The following is a 24,076-nucleotide window of genomic DNA, read 5'->3' on the forward strand; positions in this document are numbered from 1 at the left end:
CACAACGCCTCGCAGCGCGAGGCGTTGTGAGCTTGTAGATCGGCTATTTTTTGGCTAAAGTTCTCCTCAGAAAAGGGATGCTAGGGTTCAAGTGGTTAAGGTAAAATAAAAAATCCTATCACACAAAGATTTGGCGGACCCCCTGTAGTAACTGTGAGGACTCCCTAGGGGTCCCGGACCCCCTGTTGAAGACCCCTGAACTAACTAACAAACCTACGAACTAACTAAGTAACTAACTAACTGATGTCTGACTGCGTAACTGATTCGTCGTTTTTTGTGCATTTGATGACCAGCAGCGGTTCCGGCAGGAGACAAAAAGAGTCTCCTTTGTCTCTCCTACCGGAACCACTGCCCAAGTCTCTATGGGGTGACTAATCGATAGAAGAAAAAAAAAAACTTTTTGGGTGAACTATCCCTTTAACCCTAACCATAACCTCATAAAAAAAACTATGACTACTAAACCTAACTTCAAAACCACGCCCCATCCGAGGCGAAACGCCCTGAAAAAAAACAAGGGACTCGATCTCACCTCTCCCAGCCCTTTGTTCGCTCCCTGCTTCAGAAGCGCCTCCATCTCTATAAGCTCCTCCTCCACCGGGAGGTGTTCCTTCTTGATTGGAGGGGGTGCCCTGGTTACCACGGCAACCTGTCGCAGAGTTGATTTTGACAGCAAATTATTATTTAGCTTTAGTCATGGTCTTTTGAATACAATTCCATTTAGTTTTAGTCATATTTGAGTCATCTGAAATGTTTTTGTTTTTGTCTAGTTTTACAGAGGCCTTGACCTAAAGTTGGGGTCCAGGGACCCTCATGGGCTTCCAAATGGCCCCTTACATGTGTGTAACTCTGAGAGTGTACAAATGGAACCAAATGGACCCGTAAGGGTCCATTTGGTTCCATTTGTACACTCTCAGAGTTATGGGGGTCGTGGAAACCACTGTGCTACACTAAATGGAACAGAGCCTTCATTAGTATTATTGGTAACACCTGTGAAGGAAGTCTAGTTTTAGTCGACTAAATATCATAAGATTTTAGTCGACTAAAACTACAGTTGATTTAGTCGACTAAAATGTATTTTGGCGGTGCCTTGATGGCGTCATAAAGGCTGATTTTACACTTGGTTGCATGCTGAAAATAGCCGATCTACAAGCTCACAACGCGTCGCGTTGTGAGCTTGTACATCTGCTGTTTTCAGAGCGCAACACCCGAGCGCAACCAAACATAAAACGACTAGTCTTTTAGCTCTACTGGATCTCTTCTCCACTAGTCCCCTCACTGACATTTGAGTCTAGTTTTTATTTGTTGACTAAATTGTCAGTATATTTAGTCATAGCTTTAGTCATCGTAGCCTGGTTTTTATTTCGTTTTCGTCAGTGAAAAAAGGTAGTCGACAAACATTTTTCGTCATGGTTTCAGTCGACGAAATCAACACTGACCTGTTGTTGTTGTTGTTGTTGTTGATGAGTGGGAGGAGGAGGGTTGATGACCACAAACACGGGGTGAGGGTGGGGGGGATGATGGCTGACCACCCCACAGTCCACCTGCTGTTGTTGTTGTGTGTGTATGGGAGGCAGGGCGAGAAGGGGGGTGTTGGAGGACGGGTCTCCAACACCGGTCAGGTAGATCTGAGGAGGCGACGGGGGAGGGGGAGGAGGTGGGGGATGCTGGAGGGGAGGAAGGAGAGAGAGGAGGAGAGAAGAGAGGAGAGAAGTTAAGTAACTAAGTCAGTCAAATGTATTCATAGAGCACCTTTCACAGACAGTGATATAGCCACACAGTGCTTCACAAGCATATCAATGAAAAGAATCAAAAACTAAATAAAACAATCGCCATATTAGCAAATCAACTAAAGAGAGAGAGAGAGAGAGAGAGAGAGTCAAAAAGAGTCAAAAGATATTAACTCTCTCTGTGCCAAGCCCCGAGTTATCCCGAGTTTTTTTTGAATGCCCTCAGTGCCAGAACGAAAAATCCCGAGTTTTAAAACATTTTTTAAAAATTAAAAAAAATATATATATATATATATATATATATTTTTTTTTTTTTGGAAAAAAATGTTTAGAACCCAAGATATCATTATCTGAAGATTTGCAGCCCCATCCACTCTTTGTTTAACTTATAACTGAAAAAGGCTGTATCTCGCTTCCTAAGCACTTTTTTTTTTTACTTTGAAAAAAAAAAATGCTGGCAGTTAAGAGAACATATTTTGGCACATTGGCACTGAGAGAGTTAATTAATCTTCACACAACACCAAAACAATTCAATGAATGAATGAATAAATGCACACACACATCTGAATAGAATTTCAACAGGTGCTGGATCTTCATCGGGTACACGCGTGCAATGTATGTGAGACAGTATGCCGGTTTTAGGTAGATTTTTAGGTAGGGTAGAACATTGGTTCTCAAAGTGGGGTCCGGAGACCCCCAGGGGTACTTGAGGGGGTTCCAGGGGGTCCCCAGCAAAATGTGTTAATATAGCGTCACAATAATTTTAACCTTTTATACTTTGGCTATTCAAAAATAGCAGATCTACAAGCTCATAGCGCGGCACTCGGTGCCGCGCTATGAGCTTGTAGATCTGCTAAAATCGTGAACATTTGTGCAAACCTTGGGATATATATTTTTTTTTAAGACAACATTTTTAAAGGGTCTACACCATGAATTTGAACTTTTTCTTCATTTTTGTGTGTTTTTGGTCTCCCCCACCTCTCTTCTGTTCCAAAATATACCCGACTTCGAGCATGCAGGCTTTCATAGGCTATCTGTGGTTTTTATGTAAATTGGTCTGAAAACAGTCCGTCAGATTTGTTCCCCCTGCCTACGTCACGTCAGGGAACAATTCCTCCCGTTTTTCAGTTCCAACCCAAAAAAAAAAAAACTTAAAAAAAATAAAAAAAAATCTTATTTTTTTTCATATATTTTTTTTTTTACTTTTTCCACACAGAACCAGGAGATAACATGCATACAAACTGGCTCAATAGCGCCCCGTGCCAAACAGGACAATGTGGTATTGCAGGTGAAAGTGCTTTATAAGCCAGAGAGAAGTTAGTTGGAATGAGTATATCTGAGGCTTGATTTAGGCTCAAACCTTTTGAAAAACGTTTGAGGGACATAAACAATATGATATTAAATATTATTACTATTTTTTAAATTCATGGTGTAGACCCTTTAACTAAAATGTTTGCCTCTGGGGGTTCCTGGAACAAAATATTTGAGATGGGGGTCCACGGCCAAATTCATATAATTCTGGGGGTCCTTGACATGAAAAAGTTGGAGAACCACTGGGGTAGAACACCAGCAGTACTATGAATGCTGGTAGGCATTATACAGTAAGCCTTGCCGAGCCATGTGGCCCATAAGGCAGGAGCCTTATCTCCTGTTTCTGTAGCATGAGGCGCGCTTGATGTACAAGTACAGAACCTGGACATGACACTAGTATGTCACCCTTGATGCTCAGTGCCAAGCAGGGGGAACATGGGGTCCCATTGTTATAGTCTTTGGTTATGTCCTGGGCCGGGGAATCGAACCCTCCGACCTCCCAATCTCAGGGCGTACTGTATCTCAATCTTACAGTAGGTGTATTAACCCTTTAAGACCGGGAACGCATCTGTGTCATTTTAAGATTTCTTTGGGCTATTCAAAAACAGCAGATCTGTGCCGCGCTACGGGCTTGTAGATCTGCTATTTTTTGTTTGAATATATATATACTTTTTTAAAGCGAAAGTTTTTAACTCAAATCTTTGCTTATGGGGATTTTACAAATGTCTTCTAAAATTTCCTAAGGTTTATTTTTATTTTTATTTCGTACTTATCTTGCTATATTATCAATGGTTTTCTAAACTTTTTTCATGTCAAGGACCCCCAAAATAATATGTATTTGTCCACGGACCCCCTCCCATCTCAAAAATATTTTGTTCCAGGGACCCCCAGAAGCAAAGATTTGAGTTAAAAATGTACATACAATATTTGCACACATTTTCACGATTAAAAAAAAAAATAGCAGATCTACAAGCTCATAGCGCGGCACCGAGTGCCGCGCTATGAGCTTGTAGATCTGCTATTTTTGAACAGCCCAAAGACATCTTAAAATGACACATGCGTTCCCTTTCCCGGCCTTAAAGGGTTAAATGACTGTTACCTGTGGCTGGCTGACTGCGTTGTTTGGAATCTGGGGGCTGAGAGCGGGCGTGGCACACGGGGACGGCTGGGTCACGATGACCTGCAGACCACCTCCACTCTCCACGTTGGGCTCCGGGGACAGAGCGCACACCTGAGGAGAGGAATGAGCGGTAATCATGAATCCCATTATGAATGGGCTCTAGCACCAATATACACGAATCCACGGAGCGCTGCCCTGTAGGTGGCGCCGCCATTGCTGCGGTGTCAGACTCGATCAGCTGCTGCTGCGCGGTGTCAGTCCGCTGCAGTCACTGACTGCTCAAGTTACTCTTTTACCTGCTTTTTACTAACTTTTACTAACACTAACTTTACAAAGATGTACAGAAAATCGTGACGAACCTGTGTAGTTTATGGCTGCTCCAACAGCCAAGCAGGTAAAGAGTAACGTGAACAGACGGACAGAACCGCAGCAGCAGCTGACTGAGTTTGACACCGCAGCAATGGCGGCGCCACCTACAGGGCAGCGCTCCGTGGATTCGTGTATAGGCTCTATGCACAGCAGCCATATTATCACTTCCTTCACAGGTGTTACCAATGATACTAATGAAGGCTCTGTTCCATTTAGTGTAGCACAGTGGTTTCCACGACCCCCATAACTCTGAGAGTGTACAAATGGAACCAAATGGACCCTTACGGGTCCATTTGGTTCCATTTGTACACTCTCAGAGTTACACACCCGTAAGGGGCCATTTGGAAGCCCATGAGGGTCCCTGGACCCCAACTTTAGACCCACTGGTGTAACAGAGTGTTTCCAGTGAGCCAACATGCACAATATCAGCACCCTGACTCCGTTTGACCAGAATGGAACAGAGCCTTCATTAGTATCATTGATAACACCTGTGAATGTCTTCATCATATGGCTGCTGTGAATACAGCCTATTTAGAAAGAAATGAGGCACTTCTACAAGTGTTGCACAATGTTCTGGTTATAATCCTTATGTAATAGTGAGGAGATGGGGGCAAGTCGCAACTTGCAGAATTATTTGTCATTTTTCACAACTATGTCATTGTGAAACTTAAAATCACTATTTTTTGATTACTGTCGATTCATTGTGCAGCCTTATAGGTCAGTATAAAAAAAATGAAAAATATGGCACGATATGAGACAACACACACACACACACACAGGGCTGTCAAAATCATGAAATTCTACTTGATTAATTGTCATAGGAATAATTGCGATTAACGATTTTATTGTGTTTTTGGCACCGAACATTGTAACATTATGAATAAAAATGACATTTCCGTTTGCCTTTTAGGCTTTGTAAACACAAATTGCACAGGGCAGATACAGTGTTCCCCCTCGTCAGAAGGTGAATGTGTGGGGGGAGGATGCGCGACGTGCGCGCAAAATAATTTGGGTTTGCAAAATGCATATTTGTGCTCGCCTCAAACACAAACACTTATATAGTACATGTGGACAGTAATGAGCAGGAAAATATCTGTATAGTTTACATATGAATTGTCTAGAGATTTAGCAAAATATACTCTTATTAGACCAAGTAGTATAGACAAACTGTCATATATAACAAAAAAGACAGTGGTGGAAGAAGTACTCACACTTCTTACTTAACACATTACCTGGCAATTATTATTATTATTTTTTTTAAATCATACTGTGGCGGTCCGATTTAAGGGGTGGCGGCCCGCCACTGCTTAATGCATATAGGGGAAAGACTGAGATATGATAAATGTCTTACATATTTAAAGAACTGACTGACATATTTAATCATTTTAGATTTTCAAAATATTACAAAAATAGCCAAAAATGTTTAAAAATCTACGGACATATTTCAACAGGTAAACGCTTATGATTTTTAAGCAAAAATGATAATAAACACACACACACGCACACGCACACGCACACACACACACACACACACACACACACACACACACACACGCACACACACACACACACACGCACAGCCCTACCTCTCTGACAGGGGACATATCGATTCTAAGGGCGGCCTCTTGCGCGAGCATCTGTTCGTTTTTGATTGGTCGAGGGCCCGGCGGTAGGTTCTGCAGTGATTGGATGGTGAACGTCGAGTAGAGACCCGACTTCATGTAGTCGTTACGGGAACTCCTGGGATGGTTGCTAGGCGACAGTCGCTGTCAACCAATCGGATCAAATTGAAACAAATCAAGTCATGAATTACTAATTACACAATTTCTAATTAAACCCATTCAATCCGGGAACGTATCTGTGTCACTTTAGATGTCTTTGGCTATTCAAAAAATAGCAGATCTACAAGCTCATAGCGCGGCACCGAGTGCCGCGCTATGAGCTTGTAGATCTGCTATTTTTGAAAAATCGTGAAAATGTGTGCAAATCTTTGAATTTACATATGTACATTTGTAACTCACATCTTTGCTTCTGGGGGGTCCCTGGAACAAAATATTTTGAGATGGGGGTCCGCGGACAAAATACATATCATTTTTGGGTGGTCCTTGACTTGAAAAAGTTTGAGAACCACTGATATTATAGCAACATAAGTTTAAAAAAACAATCCCCAGAAGCAAAGACTTGGTAACAAATAAAAAAAACAAATACATTCAGAAGATTTGCACACATTTTCACGATTTTTCAAAAATAGCAGATCTACAAGCTCATGGCGCGGCACTCGGTGCCGCGCCATGAGCTTGTAGATCTGCTATTTTTGAATAGCCAAAGTATAAAATAGTGGTTTAAGTGGGTTACACAGATGCGTTCCCGGTCTCAATGGGTTAATGGGGAAAGAAATTCCAACAGCTGTGTTTGTTGTTGAATTCATCAATTGATGAAATTAGCGTCACATGAATCAATCACGTAAACAATCATTAGTACTAGTTCCAATGCATGTATTTAGCACCAACATAAATACACAAAGAAACATAATTATTGAACATATACATTTAACGCACATTTGCTCAGCTTAAATATACAAGAATACAATTAAAAGCAAAATAGCACACCTGTGGTAAGGTCTTTGACGGACAGGTGGTGGCCACGCCTCCCAGGGGTGTCGATTGGCCGTTGGGTTCAGTCTCTCGCCTCGGTCCCTCCTCCCCGTTGCGCCCCCCGTCAGAGAGGGAGGGGTCAGGGTGACTGACGAACTTATAGACAAATTTCTGTCCGCTGACTTTCTTTATGATGTTCTGAAAAACACAAGAGACATACCATTATTATTATTATTGTCTCCGCCAGGCCGAAAGGCATGGCGAGAGAGAATGTTTTGCCCCCCTGTCCGTCCGTCCGTGTGTCCGTCCGTCCGTCCTTCTGTCTGTGAGCAGCTAATCTCCGGCACCGTTGGCCCGGTCGCTGTGAAACTGTGCACACACACACACTCCCTGGATGCCACAGCAGAACCTCTGCCCCACATCTTTCAGATCAGCCTGTCATACACACATACACAGTATCTCTATAGTCATGTGAGCAACACGGATCTGTCCGATTTTCCATATTCCATCCTGATTGGCTAAGATTGGCTTACAAAGTTTGCAGGATTGGTTTGTTTTGAACAAAATGCCTCAAATCATGCACGCAGCATGCGATTTCCGTGAAATTATCCACGTAGATTCCCACTTGGCCCAGGAAGAAATGCCACTTGAAAACGTTCACATCAGCCTCATGGTGGCGCTATAACAGGCCAATTCACGTTTTTACCTATAACTACAACGATCTGCGTGAAACTTTGCACGCACACTCCCTAGAGGCCAAGGAAAAAACTTTGCCCTGCATTTTTCACATCTGCCTGTTAGAGGCTGACTTTTGTAAAACAAATGTTTTCCTCTTACTCCTTCAGATTCTGTCCAAAAAACACGCAAATCGGTACACAGTGTCTCTATAGCCATGTGATCAAGATGGATTTGTCCGATATTTCAAATTCCATCCTACTTGCCTAACATTGGCTTTCAAAGTTTGCAGAATAGGTCAGTTTTGAAAAAGATCGTCAAATCATGAACGCAGTGTGCGATTTCCTTGAAAGGCCTAATGGCATAAATGGCATCCTTTTCACATTGGCCTATTATAGCGCCACCAGGAGGCCATAACCTGACCTGGCGGAGACTTGTGCTCCGAGGAGCACTTTTTACGGGGCCAGAGCTCAGCTCTGGACCTGTTTTATTATTGGCATTATTCTGTCACTTCTTCTGCCACTTTTCGCAGTTCTGGCTGAACCGTGCTGTCGCTTTTTACGAAACTCGGCCATATGGTAGATGGTCATGAAAAACTATCAAAAAATAAATCTCACAATCTTTCGTCCAAAGGTGGCGCTATAGCACTCAATTGAAAATGCCAACTTTGAACAGGTACAACTCATGCCCTGTTTGACCTACAGCCATGAAACTTGGATACACATATGCGTCTCCTTATGCTGAACAACTTTCACCCTCTGACTTTTGACCTCTGACCTTTAGATCTCCCACCATTTTGAATTATATGAAAAACAGTCATTGGCTCCTAACTTATGCATTTTTTCACTTAGAAAAAATCCGCTCGCATCATTATGTCGGCAGAGGTCCAAAGTTCATGTGTAAAGAATTTTGTGCAAAGTACTCAAAAATCCCAGAAGGAGATAGATTTTAACTATTGCAGTTTTATGAAAATTATTCATCTGCCCCTAACACATACATGCAGACTCACATTTCTTTGAAACTTGAAACTAAATTGAGTCTGAAGTTAAGTGTGGTAGCTGATGCATTTCTGTATATAATGTCTCAGTAAAATGCCATGGAAAGCATTGCGATAAAAAAGCCAAGCTTCATTCACACTTTGCTAAAATCTCAATGTTTGTATTCAAAGTACGTTTTTCATCCAACCAAATCCCAAGATATTTATAATGAGGCACTCGTTCAATGGAAGTGCCATTTGAGGTTCCCAGTAAAAAGCATACATGTGGTCTCAGCATTTAAAAACTATTTTAGATCCAGCAATGATTTCTGGAAAACACCAAAGGCAAGTTGAAACATATGATAGTCTGGAAAACAATATAAGATTGTGTCATCTGCATATAAATGGACATTACAGGTCCGTAGTGGGTTTACAGTATACAATTGTCTAGGATTAATTCAGTGACTACATTTCACATGCTCACACATTACTCTACTGACTACCTGACCTATTGGCCACGCCTGGTTCTGTGTTTATCTTCTATTTCTCTGAATAGTATCATGTGAAGTTATCCTGGTGGTGGCAGCTAGCCACGTTGAGTTATTGGATCCTCCATCTAGCACAGTTGAGACCTTCCATCCCCAGACCAATCAATGGAAGACTCTGAAATGCTCGCCCTTCGGTGTAGAAGAGCCTGGTCTGGTTATGTCAGGTGAGGAGGAGTACAATCAGATTTTTTGAATCAACGTAAGACCTGTAATGTATTCTACTAAAAGTCTACTACTTTAACAGCCACAAGTCATAATGCGTTGTTTTAATTGTGCTCTACAGGCTCTACAGTATATTTGGCTGGAGGAAGGTTGCCTGATCTTTCAACCAGTGGGGAGATGTGGCGCTATGACCTTGGCCAAATTATTCATCTGCCCCTAACACATACATGCAGACTCACATTTCTTTGAAACTTTGCAGAAAGGTTGGGGGTCATTCCAAATATCACTGAAACCAATCTTACTCCAATTGGCCAAAAGGGGGCGCTATAGCAATTTTTTTGAAAATGCAAACCTTAAACAGGCATAAGTCATGCCTCGTTTGGCCGAAAGTCGTGAAACTTGCTTACACATGTGCCTTGACTCATGAGGAACACATGTATCGCTTTGACCAGTAAGCTCCGCCCTTAGATTGTCCGCAATTTTGAGCAGTTTGAAAAATACTTGTTTTTGGCAGTTCTGGCTTAACCGTGCATACGCTTTTTATGAAACTCGGCCATATGGTAGATGCTCATGAAAAACTATCAAGAAATACTTCTCACACTCATTCGTCAAAGGGTGGCGCTATAGCACTCAATTGAAAGTGCCAACTTGTGAACAGGTACAACTCATGCCCTGTTTGACCTACAACCATGAAACTTCGATACACACATGCGTCTCTTCATGCCCGACAACTTTCGTGGTCTGACTTTTGACCTCTGACCTTTAGATCGCCCACCATTTTGAATTTTATGAAAAACAGCATTTTTTCACTTATGGAAAATCCGTCGCTTTTGTTTTGTCGGCAAAGGTCCCAAGTTCATGTGTAAAATGTTATGTGCAGATTACTCAAAAATCCCAGGTGGAAATACATTTTAACTATTGCAGTTTTATGAAAATTATTCATCTGCCCCTAACACATACATGCAAGACTCACATTTCTTTGAAACGTTGCAGTAATGTAGAGAGTCATTCCAAATATCACTGAAACCAATCTCACTCCAATTGGCCAAAGGGGGGGGGGCGCTATAGCAATTTTTTGAAAATGCTAACTTCAAACAGGCAAAAGTCATGCCTCGTTTGGCCGAAAGTCGTGAAACTTGCTTACACTTGTGCCTTGACTCATGAGGAACACATCTATCGCTTTGACCAGTAAGCTCCGCCCTTAAAGTGGCCGCAATTGTGAGCAGTTTGAAAAACACTTAAACCCAGGATTTTTCAGCTATTTGCGTGAAACTGTATCATCTGTGTGATCTCCTTTTTCACAGTTCCTTGTCTGTTGGTCCAATGGCGTCTCCCTTAAATGAGTGCCTCACAATCTCAAGGTCGCCAGTTCAACCCTCACTTGATGCAGACTTCATTTAAGTTAAATTGCAAACAACATGACTGTATCAATGAATACATGTGCAAATGGTAAAGTCAGGGTCCCCACACATTTTTAGCAATGAATTTCCAAAACTTTTCCAAAACTTTTCCAGAATATTTAGCCCAATTTCCAGGCCTATATAACAATCATTCAGCGCAATAATGTGTCTCTTACTCCTATGTACAATGCCCAAAGATAGGCAGTGTAGCAAAATAAATAAATAAAAAACAATAAAAAGTGTTTGGGGGTGGGGCACAGCCGCGAAACCTCGCTCAAATAGAGCCTGCGAGCGAAAATAGGAGGGGTGGACGACGTCGTTGCACGGTTCGTTGTCGCTTGCGGTAGGTCAGGACGGTCTCATTCAAAAACTATGTATTTTAATGAGATTTCATCGCCCGCTCGCGTCGCGTCACGTCGCATCGCTGGCAGTGCGGATGGGGTGTTACACAGCCTGTTCGGCGAAAAACTACTTATGTTACATATTTCGTGTAATGTTATACATGTTTATGAAAAGGTTTTGTATTAAAAAAAATCAATAGCCAAAAACAATGCATAGCCAAATATTTTTCCAGGACCCTTGATAAATTCCAGGACCTTTGATGAAGTTTGATCAATTCCAAACCTTTTCCAGTACTGGATTATTTTTTTTTTAATTTCAAAATATTTCCAGGAATTTCATGACCGTGGGGACCCTGTAAAGTTAACCTGAAATGCTTATTTGAGAGTACGTTTTTTCAATGTATGACATACTTCACTCTGAAAATAGCCGATCTACAATCTCAAAACTTTTCAGATAGCAACGTGTTTTCTGAACTAGATCGGCTGCTTTCACTGTTTTCGGTTGCGAGGAGACATACAATCTCTCTCTCTCTCCTTCCCTCCCTCTCTCTCCAGTTTCTCTCTTTCACTGTTTTCGGTTGCGAGGAGACATACAATCTCTCTCTCTCTCCTTCCCTCCCTCTCTCTCCAGTTTCTCTCTCTCTCTCTCTCTCTCTCTCTCTCTCTCTCTCTCTCTCTCTCTCTCTCTCTCTCTCTCTCTCTCTCTCTCTCTCTCTCTCTCTCTCTCTCTCTCTCTCTCTCTCTCTCTCTCTCTCTCTCTCTCTCTCTCTCTCTCTCTCTAGTTTCCATGTCTGTCTGTCTGTCTGTCTGTCTCTCTCTCTCACTGGCCCCGTATTATCGCTGCTTGCAGCTATATTTCTAGTTATTACTGTTATTATATAAAAGAAAACTCAACCGGTGCCCAGAGATTTCTTATATATATATATATATATATATATATATATATATTGGTATACCTTATCATATTAGTATCTCAGCACTCTGCTGAGCTTGTCGTAGTTCATGTTGTGTTTATAATGCGAGCTATGTGAAAGCACTGGAGCTGGGAACTGGAGTTGAGAGTTGGGGAAGTCCCGGCAAAGACGCGCTGCGATTGGCCAGTGGTCACTTTGAGTGGCAGTTGGGGCAAACGCTCTCCCCACAACATGATTTACGATTCTGTGCCTATCGGTACACAACTACTTGTGCCTACTTAGTAGGCACAAGTAGTAGGCTTGTGCCTACTTACCACCTTTGTGCCTCGAAGGTGGTGCCTCTTGTGGCTCAAGTTCGCCTGACTGCGCCCCTCCGTCGTTGGTCCAAAAACTATACTTTATCGGCGAAAAAAAGTAGTCCGCGGTTGTTTGAAAAAGCAGCGTCATAAGCGGGAGTCGATCCCAGAATCCCAGGAGGTGCAGGTTGGGAGTCTAGCGATTAACCCATTGAGACCTGAAGCCGATTCTACATGTCTCCTAAATCTCAACAGTTTTCTGAAAAACGTATGTTTCTATATCAGTGGTGCTCAATCTTTTTCATGTCAAGGACCCCCAAAATTAAATGTATTTGGCCGCGGACCACCATCAAAATATTGTGTTCCAGGGACCCCCAGAAGCAAAGATTTGAGTTAGAAATGTTCGCTTTAAAAATATATATATTCAAAGATTTGCACACATTTTCACGATTTAAAAAAAATAGCAGATCTACAAGCTCATAGCGCGGCACTCGGTGCCGCGCTATGAGCTTGTAGATCTGCTATTTTTGAATAGCCCAAAGTGTAAAATAATGCTTTCTTAGCTCAAATCTAAAAATGTATTAGCGTGTGACAACGGCCACCGTTCCCAACTCTTCTAATGTAGAGCGAAAGAAGCCCCGCCCAGTAGGGGGAGGATCTCCTGTATACTTACCATATGTCGCGTTTATAATACAGTATTAGCAGTACTCAGTAGAGATGCGCGGATCGCGGTTTTAGCCGCGGTTGCCGCAGTTAACCGCAGTTTGGGTGTATTTGGGTCAATCAAATATAATAATTCATTAATATTGGATAAACCGCGGGTGAAATAATGCGGAAATTAAATTAAGGATATCAATCTATAGGCCTATTATAGCTTTTAAAAAGCAAGAAATCTCGGCGTGCGTGCGTTTGCAGTATTTTAATATTACGTCATTTTACGTCAGGCACAAATTAGCCGCCTACTGCACGTCGCTTTTGCAAGGGGTCTTTGAACCGCACGCAGCCAGTGTTGCCAGATTTTGCGAGAGAAATAAGCAGCCAGGTCTATGAAAACAAGCCCAAAACAAGCGCCAAATTAGCCCAAAAAAGTCGCTTATAAAAAGACACACGAGCAGACGCAAGCAACTAAGTGGTTGAAAGCGAAAGTTACTGAATGAAGATGTGCGCTTGTTGTTACCATAGATATGGATTGTATACAGAAAATAGCAGATCTACAAGCTCACAACGCGTCGCATCGCGCCGCGTTGTGAGCTTGTAGATCTGCTATTTTCAAATATTTTAGTACTTTTACTTTTGGTACTTTAAAGAGGTGGTGCCATGGTTTTGCACTTTTTCTGTTTTTCATGTGTCTATGAGGTTGATAGAACTTCATTAAGCCCCCTGGTGGTGTTTTTATGGTGTTTTATGTCCTCTCTGACTACTTTGAGTTTCTACCTGAAGGCTGAAACCTTGAGGGTTAAAACGTGCCAATAGAAAAACAGCGCTTTAGTGACATAGTAAAAACATACCCTCCCCCTCATTATCATAACACAACAGGTGTGGGCATGAGGAGGAGGAGGAGGGACTAGGACAGGTGGGTGGTGCTAAGGTGGTGGAGGAGGTGCTAAGGTGAGAACCAGGTATACTTAATGAACTGGAGGCGTGTCCACATAAAAACATAATTTTAACACTTTTGTACACTTTTTTGAAAAAAATCTTCCTCCTAGTATAACCATAATACCTGATGATTATGTTTTTTTGGGGGGGGGGGGTGGGGGGGGCGGGGATCACTAAAAATCACGACACCCCGTCTTTAAGTACATTTTGATGCCAATACTTCTGTACTTTCACTCAAGTAAATTTTGAATTCTGGATTTTTTACTTGTAACAGAGTATTTTTTTATATCGCAGTATTGGTACTTTTAACTTAAGTAGAAGAATTTGAGTACTTTTTCCCCACCACTCATATTGGTATATATATACCTTATCATAGTAGTATCTCAGCGCTCGGCTGAGCTTGTCGTAGTTCATGTTGTGCTTGTTCTTGCGGAGGCCCCAGAGCCGCGCCACCTCCTCGGCGTCCAGCAGCTTGAACTCGCCCTCCTCCCCCGTCCAGCTGATCAGGTGCCTCTGCCTCGGGTCCTCCAGCAGGTGGAGCAGGAACTGCCACAGGGTGATGGACGGGTCCATGGCTGAACGGGGGGGAGAGACACACACAGACACAGACAGACAGGTTATAGATCTTCTATGTTTTCTTTTTTTCTTTTTATCCCACGATTTTGTAACCTCATTTTTTTTTTCACCCAGTGCGAATTGTCTAAGTAATCCTGGGCGCTACACTCCCTCTGCCAGCCCTAGGGAGGGAGAGCCTAGAGCCGAGCTCATGCCTCCTTCAATGCATGAGAGCTAAGCAAGCCGCTTCTTATCACCTAGTGGTTCTCACAACTTTTTCATGTCAAGGACCCCCAAAATGATATGTATTTGGCTGTGGACCAAGGTAGCCAAAGGTTAAAATGATTGTGACGGACCCCACTTTGAGAACCAATGTGTTAGACCGTCGCGTCATCTTTTTGCACTACTGCCATCTGGTAGGACAGGGGGTCTTCAACAGAGGGTCCGGGACGCCTAGGGGGGGTCCTCAGAGTTACTCCAGGGGGTCCGCGCCCAAATCTTTGTGAAAGGATTTTTCAAAAAAAATAGCAGATCTACAAGCTCATAGCGCGGCACTCGTGCCGCGCTATGAGCTTGTAGATCTGCTATTTTTTTTGAATAACCAACGCTAAAACAATATTCTTTTCAGGGTATACAGCAGTGGTGGAAAAAGTACTCAAATTCTTAAGTAAAAGTACCAATACTGCAATATAAAAATACTCTGTTATAGGTAAAAGTCCAGAATTAAAAATGTACTTGAGTAAAAGTACCAAAGTATTGGCATCAAAATGTACTTAAAGTACCAAAAGTAAAAGTACTAAATATTTGAAAATAGCAGATCGCGACGCGTTGTGAGCTTGTAGATCGGCTATTTTCAAATAGCCTAGGTATAAAATAGGGCTAAAGTGGTTCATGTATGTTTCATTATATCATAGTTTATATCTGAAAAGTAACTAAAGTTTTCAAGTAAATGTAGTGGAGTTAGAGTACAATATTTGCCTCTGAGATGTAGTGGAGTAGAAGTCAAAGTATTGGAAATTGGAAATGCTCAAGTAAAGTACAAATACCTCAAAATTGTACTTAAGTACAGTACTTAAGTAAATGTACTTAGTTACTTTCCACCACTGGTATACAGTTAAGATTTGCCTCTGGATTAGGAAATGAGTATTGATAAAAGTAAATCAATAATCCATAACTTCTAGTTTGTTTGTATTGCAATTTGTGTGGTTGTCACAAACTCCCCAAGGGCAGCTCGTTGTCTATCTGGAGAAGACCACGGTTCATAATACTCCTTATAATTTATGTTCTCATCTGTCACTTTCTGTATCATATATTTTTAAGTCATTAATATATAATCTTTTTTTTCCTCTTGTGTGCTGCTAATGAGCTCATTCAACCGGTTTTATCTGGTTAGGACCATAAGGTAACCTTCATCAGTGTTTGGATCTGTTATGGATGCACTTCTCGTGCAGATCTAAATCAAAGAGTGTGTGCGTGCGCGTGCGTGTGTGCGCGCGTGGGTGTCAAAGCTCATTCAGGCGTTTGAATTAGCCTCGTCGCTATTGGCTGGCTTGTTGTGTCATCGTCATCGCCCTCAACCAAAACACCTTGGAAACCACCGCTGTGACAAACGTTTAAGATGTTCATCAATGGTAACCATGGCGATGAGAGGAACCCGAACAAAAAAACTACTCGTGTACAGTATGTATCCGTACACAAGATGTGTCAATATAACGTTCTACTCATGTTAATACTACTGCAGCAACCTTGAGACAACCACCCTTCTCTTCCAGCGCCATTACACAACACACACACGCACACACACACGCACGCACACACACACACAGCGAGAGAGAGAGAGAGAAAGGTACAACTATACGCACAGTAACATTTTGAATTTGTGCTTTTAACCCTTTTAAGACCGGGAACGCATCTGTGTGTCCTTTTTAGATTTCTTTGGGCTATATTCAAAAAATAGCAGATCTACAAGCTCGTAGCGCGGCACCGAGTGCCGCGCTACGAGCTTGTAGGTCTGCTATTTTTTGAAAGATCGTGACTATGTGTGCAAATCTTTGAAAATATATATTTATTTTTAAAGCGAACATTTGTAACTCAAATCTTTGCTTCTGGGGGGATTCTACAAATCTTTTTTTTTTAAACGTATGTTGCTATAAGTAACATCAGTGGTTCTCAAACTTTTTCATGTCAAGGACCCACAAAGTGATATGTATTTGGCTGCGGACCCCCCATCTGAAAACATGTTGTTCCAGGGACCTCCCAGCAAAGATTTGAATTTGTTCACTTTAAAAAAAAATATATATATATTCAAAGATTTGCACACATTTTCAAGGTTTTTCAGAAAATAGCAGATCTACAAGCTCATATGAGCTTGTAGATCTGCTATTTATGAGTGGCCAAAGTATAAGATAATTGTTAAAGTGGTTACACAGATGCGTTCCCGGTCTTAAGGGGTTAAACATGAACTATTATGTTTTGATAGTTCTACTTCACTGTGTTAAACGTTTTTTATAAACTGTATAATAATGTATCCAGCTTAGCTTAATTCCACGCTTCTTGCGTGTCCCGTTATCTCTTTTTATTATGTTCCACCACAAGAACATGTCACATTTTCAGACAAAGTTCGCCACTTCCATCATACGCGTAGGCTCTGTTTCGTCTACTTTTAATAGGCTCTATGCACAGCAGCCATATTGTGAAGACATTCACAGGTGTTGCCAATGATACTAATGAAGGCTCTGTTCCATTCTGGTCAAACAGAGTCAGGGTGCTGATATTGTGCATGTTGGCTCACTGGAAACACTCTGTTACACCAGTGGGTCTAAAATGTGGGTCCAGGGACCCTCATGGTTCCTTAAGGGGGTTCCAAATGGCCCCTTACAGGTGTGTAACTCTGAGAGTGTACAAATGGAACCAAATGGACCCGTAAGGGTCCATTTGGTTCTTTACAAACAACAGTTCCGCATGACCAAAAGAAATCAGCCGAGAAACACGTGCACCAAAAAGTAGTTCCTCCCCAATGTAGCAGCAGCTGGGTAGGAATCAAACTTTTGTTAAGCCTGTGCAGGGTTGCCAAAAATATCTTTTAAAAAAATAATAAAACCTGCAGGTTTTGCGAGAGAAACAAGCAACCAGGTCTATGAAAACGAGGCCCAAAAGAAGCGAGGCCTTTTTTCCCCGTTTTAATTTTTTTCATAAATAAGAGAAAATAGCCCATCTACAAGCTACAACCTGTTGCGACGTGTTGTATGAGCTTGTGGACCATCTATTTTTTGCTATTGATCGTTTGTCTGACTAAGTATATTATGACTTAAGTGCTTCACAGTTCACTCCAGTCCTTTGAGAACCAAGCTTCTCATCAGTTTAAAAATTCCAAAGGTCTTCTTCACTGTCAAACAGGAACACGTTGCTTCGTCACCGTGGTCATACAAATTCCACAACCCGGTCATCCTGTCACAACAGGTTGGTTATGGTTGGTTATGTTAAGTGTTATGGTGGGGCTAACCCCTACCCCTAACCGTAACACACACACACACACACGCGGCAGGTTTCCTGAAAAGCCAGACAGCACAGCCTGTAGTAGTTCTTGGTTTTAGTCAGGTGTGTGTGTGTGTGTGTGTGTGTGTGTGTGTGTGTGTGTGTGTGTGTGTGTGTGTGTGTGTGTGTGTGTGTGTGAAATGTAAAGGTTGAATGTATTTATAGTTTACAATATACTATAACATACTCAATCCTACGTTGCTTGATTGTTGCTTGCTGGTAGGAGACACAAAGGAGACTCTTTGTGTCTCCTACCGGAACCGCTGCCGGTCATCAAATTATTGGCTTAGGAATGCGACAAAAACTAAAAAAATATATCCATGAATTCAAGTCTCCATGGGGTGACTAATCGATAGGAAAAACAAGAATAAATGACTTAAAGTCATATTATTACCAGCTGCTAGCTCCATTAAGAACCTCTCACTCCGCTATACAGCTCCGAGATGAGGTTCTATGTGGATGTTCACTTGACCAATGTTAGGTGTTCACAGACGGACGGACACACGGACGGACAAAGTGAAAACATACTCTCCACCATGCCTTTGGCCTTCCGCCTGACCCCCCCCCCTCCCCTTAGGGATCCCTGGAGACCCTTGGGGGTCTCTGGGACCTAAAAACAAACAAAAAAATAACCCAGGGGGTCCCTGCCCCCCCCCCCTTAGGGGTCCCTGGGGGGTCCCTGGGACCTACAGACAAAAACCTAAAAAAAAAAAAAAAAAGTACCCAGGGGGTCCCTGGACTTTTCGATCTCGATGCAAATGAGGTCTCCCCATTGGCTTAAATCGAATGATGATGATGGGGTATGCCTGTGTGTAGACCAGCGGCTTGCAGCAGCTGGTAAAAAGTCATTTTGGGGGTGAACTATGCCTTTAACCCATAAGCAGCCTTTAACAGCAGCAATAAAAACAACAGTTAACCTATATTACAAAACAAAATTGCTATATTACCCCAGCTCTATTTGGGTCACGTGTCTGATATTAAGGGTTATTTGAGAGACTTTGGACTGTTTGTCTGCTGCTTTGGCTTGCAACACCCCCAGCGTGCTGTTCTTCGGGTAAATGTTTATGAAGTTGATGACTACTTGTTTACGATGAGTGCAAGTTTGTTTGCACCCAGACACAGTTACAGTTAAACACATCACAGCAGAGCAGACAGACTGGCAGGTAACATGGAAAAAAACAACATTAACCCATTAAGACCGGGAACGCATCTGTGTCATTTTTAGATTTCTTTAGCTATTCAAAAAATAGCAGATCTACAAAGCTATGAGCTTATGTAGATCTGCTATTTTGTTTTTAATCTTGATAATGTGTCCAAGTCTTTCAATATATATATTTTTAACATTTGTAACTCAAATCTTTGCTTCTGGAGGACTAGGAGTCTACAAATGTGTAAGTCCAACAGTTTTTTGGAAAATAACCTATGTTGCTGTAATATCAGTGGTTCTCAAACCCTTTTCATGTCAAGGACCACCCAAAATGATATGTATTTGGCCGCGGACCCCCATCTCAAAATATGTTGTTCCAGGGACCCCCCAGAAGCAAAGATTTGAGTTAAAAATGTTCGCTTTAAAAATATATATTTATTCAAAGATTTGCTAAAAATGTCATGATTTTTTGAAAACAGCAGATATACAAGCTTATAGCGCGGCACTCGGTGCCGCGCTATGAGCTTGTAGATCTGCTGTTTTTGAATAGCCCAAAGAAATCTTAAAATGACACAGATGCGTTCCCGGTCTTAAAGGGTTAAGAGTCCTGAGCAGCTGCTTCAAATGTTACTCTTCCCGTGAACGTGGAGACAAGTGACAAGTGTGACTCTTCTTTCAGATGTGTGCCTTCTGCTACTTTTGCACATTTGATGATATACTGCTGCTAAAAACAGATATATATATATTGCACATTTTTGACACTGAAATAAATACAACAAACAGATATAGTTCCTGTCATTTTAAGATTTCTTTGGCCATTCAAAAATAGCAGATCTACAAGCTCATAGTGCGCGCTATGAACTTGTAGATCTGCTATTGGCCGCGGACCCCCATCTCAAAATGTTTTCTTCCAGGGACATCCAGAAGCAAAGATTTGAGTTACAAATGTTCGCTTTAAAAATATATACATATATACAACATACAACATTTCGCTGCTTGTATATTCGTGTAGGTGACTAAAACACTATTTCCCCCCCCCTTTTTTTCTCCACGATTTTTGTAACCCGCAGCCCCCAGCACCCACAGCGTCCCCGGCGGGAATCAAACCCGGGACCTAGGCGACAGCGCTACCAATAGGCTCTATGCACAGCAGCCATATTATCACTTCCTTCACAGGTGTTACCAATGATACTAATGAAGGCTCCGTTCCATTTAGTGTAGCACAGTGGTTTCCACGACCCCCATAACTCTGAGAGTGTACAAATGGAACCAAATGGACCCTTACGGGTCCATTTGGTTCCATTTGTACACTCTCAGAGTTACACACCCGTATGAGGCCATTTGGAAGCCCATGAGGGTCCCTGGACCCCGACTTTAGACCCACTGGTGTAACAGAGTGTTTCCAGTGAGCCAACATGCACAACATCAGCACCCTGACTCTGTTTGAACAGAATGGAACAGAGCCTTCATTAGTATCATTGGTAACACCTGTGAATGTCTTCATAATATGGCTGCTGTGAATAGAGCCCTCACAGATTCACAGTCTGTGTGATTTGTATAGTAAAACCTGGCACGAAGGGTCTGCTTTTCAAATCACACTTCTTCTCTCTTCCAGTGCCTCCACAGTTATGCAAAAAAAAAAATTGAAACGTATCTGCCGTCACGCTCCTCCCTTCACGATCTTTTGAAGGATCACAGGAATATCATGTGTCCGCTGACCTAGGGCCTGGTCCCTTCTATTCCTTACTATTGTGATTCTAATCTATTGTCATTGATCCAGGTCCAAGATCTTATCTGTGTATATTCCTTTGTTTGATTCAACTCCTTACTATTGTGGCTCTGCTCTAAACGTCACCGTTCTAGGATCCTTGCTATTGGTTGATTGTAATTGTAATGTCTCTGGTGATTGTACTCCTTACTATTGTGCTTCTAAATCAATGTCACCAATCTAGGACCGTGGTTCTCAAACTTTCTGTTGTGAAGGACCCCCCAAAATGATACATATTTGGCTGCGGATCCCCATCTCGTATTTAGTGACTGTGACCTCGAAAAGCAAAGATTTGAGCGAAACATGTTCGCTTATTCAAAGATTTGCACCCATTTGCACGATTTTTCAAAAATAGCAGATCTACAAGTTCATAGCGCGGCACTCGGTGCCGCTCTGCTATTTTTGAGTAGCCAAAGTACAACATATGGTTGAAAGGATTGTGATGCTAATTTAGCAACTAATTGTAACTCATTTAGCTGGGGGACCCCCTGGTACCCCACCAAGGACCCCTGGGGGTCCCTGGACCCCACTTTGAGAACCAATTATCTGGGATCTGATGATTGTGCTCCATTTATACTACGGCTCGATTATAACGTTTCTAATACTGTCTCTGAGTCCTTACTATTTGGTTGATTGTAATGTCTCCGATCTTCCATCTATGGAGTGAGGATCATTATGCCAATGGCAACATGTAAATCTCCCCGTATAAGTGTCACACAAATAAACGATCAATTAAGACCTCGGACTGAACCTGAACGGATTCAGCATCGGGCTGGGCGAGACCTGAAGCCGATTCTACATGTCTCCTAAATCCCAACAGTATTCTGAAAAACGTATGTTCCTATATCAGCGGTGCTCAATCTTTTTCATGTCAAGGACCCCCAAAATTATATGTATTTGGCCGCGGACCCCCATCAAAACGTTTTGTTCCAGGGACCCCCAGAAGCAAAGATTTGAGTTAAAAATGTTCGCTTTAAAAATATATATATTCAAAGATTTTCACACATTTTCACCGGTGCTGCGCTATGAGCTTGTAGATCTGCTATTTTTGAATAGCCCAAAGTGCAAAATAATGCTTTTTAGCTCAAATCTAAAAATGACACAGCTCCAGGTCTTAATGGGTTAACCGAAAAGATATCAAAACCAATATTTAGAACCAATAACCGATAATATAACCGAACAATCGAGAAGCCAGGTTTTTCTGTGATTCCTCCCCCCCCCCCCCCCCACCATGAATTGACATGACTTCTTCTTATCACCTCTTATTAACGCTGTTATTATACTTCGCTCTACGATGGCAGCGTATAAAAAAAATAGCAAAAAATATAAGCTCAACCTATAAGCTCAAGACGTGTCACACGCCGTGAGCTTGTAGATCTGCTATTTTCACAAATCGTTTCGATAATCGTCCATTTCGTCGCAACAGTGGCAAAAGTTGTGAAATAACCGTGATATTGATTTGAATTGATATATCGCCCCAGCCCTAAAATCGGCAGCAGCAGCAGCAGCAGCAGTGGAGAGACAGACACACCTGTTGAGAGAGACCCTCTGTTGTCATTTCTAAAGCTTGCTCTGATCTTAACGCTTTGAGAGCGGGAACGCTTCTGTGTGTGTGTGTGTGTGCCATTTTAAGATTTAATTGGATATTCAAAAATAGCAGATATACAAGCTCATGAGCTTGTAGATCTGCTATTTTTGAAAAATCTTAAAAAGATTTTTGAAAAATCTTTTAAGCGAAATTCTTTATTTTGAGACTTCTGGGGGGTCCACGGTCAAATACATATCATTTTGGGTGGTTCTCGACATGACAAAGTTTGAGAACCACTGATATTATAGCGACATACTTTTTTTTTTTAAACTGCAAAGATTTGAGTTAAAAATGTTTTTAAAAATATTTATATTCAAAGATTTGCAAAAAAAAATCCACGATTTTCCCAAAAAAAAAAACAGCAGATCTACAAGCTCATAGCGCGAGCTATGAGCTTGTATATCTGCTATTTTTGAACGGCCCAAAGAAATCTAAAAATGACTCAGATGCGTTCCCGGTCTTAATGGGTTAAAACACATCATCACACGCACACACATACACACACACACACACACACACACACACACACACACACACACACACACACACACACACACACACACACACACAGAGAGAGCTCCACACAACAACAACAAACAATAAACTCAACAGGGAGTTAATCACATGTTTATCACATCAAAACAATGTGTTTAGCCTGAGAGAGGACACGAATTCAGAGGGATGTAAAACACACACACGTGAGACTGGGGGGTATACACACAACAAGACATGTTGGATCCTCAAAGAGTGTGTGTGTGTGTGTGTGTGTGTGTGTGTGTGTGTGTGTGTGTGTGTGTGTCTTTCTTTTCTCTTACCGTTTATGAGGGGATTTGGGTCCATCTTGAGACGAATGGATGTCGCCTTATTCCTCCTCCTTAATAGTCCATAGTTTATAATAGTGTGGCGATCCCCCCCAGATCAGCCTCGCTTTGAGTCGTCAGGGCTGCGACCTGATGCTGTGTGTGTGTGTGTGTGTGTGTGTGTGTGTGTGTGTGTGTGTGTGTGTGTGTGTGTGTGTGTGTGTGTGTGTGTGTGTGTGTGTGTGTGTGTGTGTGTGTGTTATGTAACCGTGCATAGAGCTGTGGTGAGCTCCATGCTGCTCACTCTCACCTACAGCCCGTTAAAACGTGCATCGTTGTGATAAACGTGCTATTACATCGTTATTGCGACTCTTCTGCCGCTGCCCGTTTACATGTTTTAAAGCTGATTCTAATAGACGTGCCCGTAGAGACGTACTCGAGTTATTTTTATGTTGCAATAACTGCTTTTATACCCTTTTTTTTGTAATAACGGTTTATATAGATTTGTTTTAGATGTGTATAGTTGTTAATAACGCTTTATAATTAATAGTAAATATATATATATATATTAATAATTAATATAATGATATATTATAATATATACAATATAATATAATAAAATATGTATAGTTGTTTAATAACGGTTCATAATTAA

General features: G+C 41.8%; 1 protein-coding gene across 1 annotated transcript in view; it reads right to left on the minus strand.

Moving 5' to 3' along the window:
• The window catches only part of elk1 (ETS transcription factor ELK1), a 36,131-nt gene extending 12,305 nt beyond the window's left edge, over positions 1 to 23,826 (minus strand). The window contains exons 1-7 of the mRNA XM_084070230.1: positions 23,437 to 23,826; positions 14,396 to 14,604; positions 7,137 to 7,319; positions 6,114 to 6,293; positions 4,138 to 4,269; positions 1,437 to 1,664; positions 530 to 646 (exon numbers count right to left, since the gene is read on the minus strand). Of these exons, the coding sequence (XP_083926356.1) occupies positions 530 to 646; positions 1,437 to 1,664; positions 4,138 to 4,269; positions 6,114 to 6,293; positions 7,137 to 7,319; positions 14,396 to 14,604; positions 23,437 to 23,461 (1,074 nt within the window). The 5' untranslated portion in view covers positions 23,462 to 23,826. The remainder of the gene's footprint in view (positions 1 to 529; positions 647 to 1,436; positions 1,665 to 4,137; positions 4,270 to 6,113; positions 6,294 to 7,136; positions 7,320 to 14,395; positions 14,605 to 23,436) is intronic.
• Between the last annotated feature and the right edge of the window lie 250 nt (positions 23,827 to 24,076).

This window comes from Gymnoscopelus microlampas (genome assembly GCF_963454915.1).
Source record: "Gymnoscopelus microlampas genome assembly, chromosome: 10".
Taxonomy (NCBI): domain Eukaryota; kingdom Metazoa; phylum Chordata; class Actinopteri; order Myctophiformes; family Myctophidae; genus Gymnoscopelus; species Gymnoscopelus microlampas.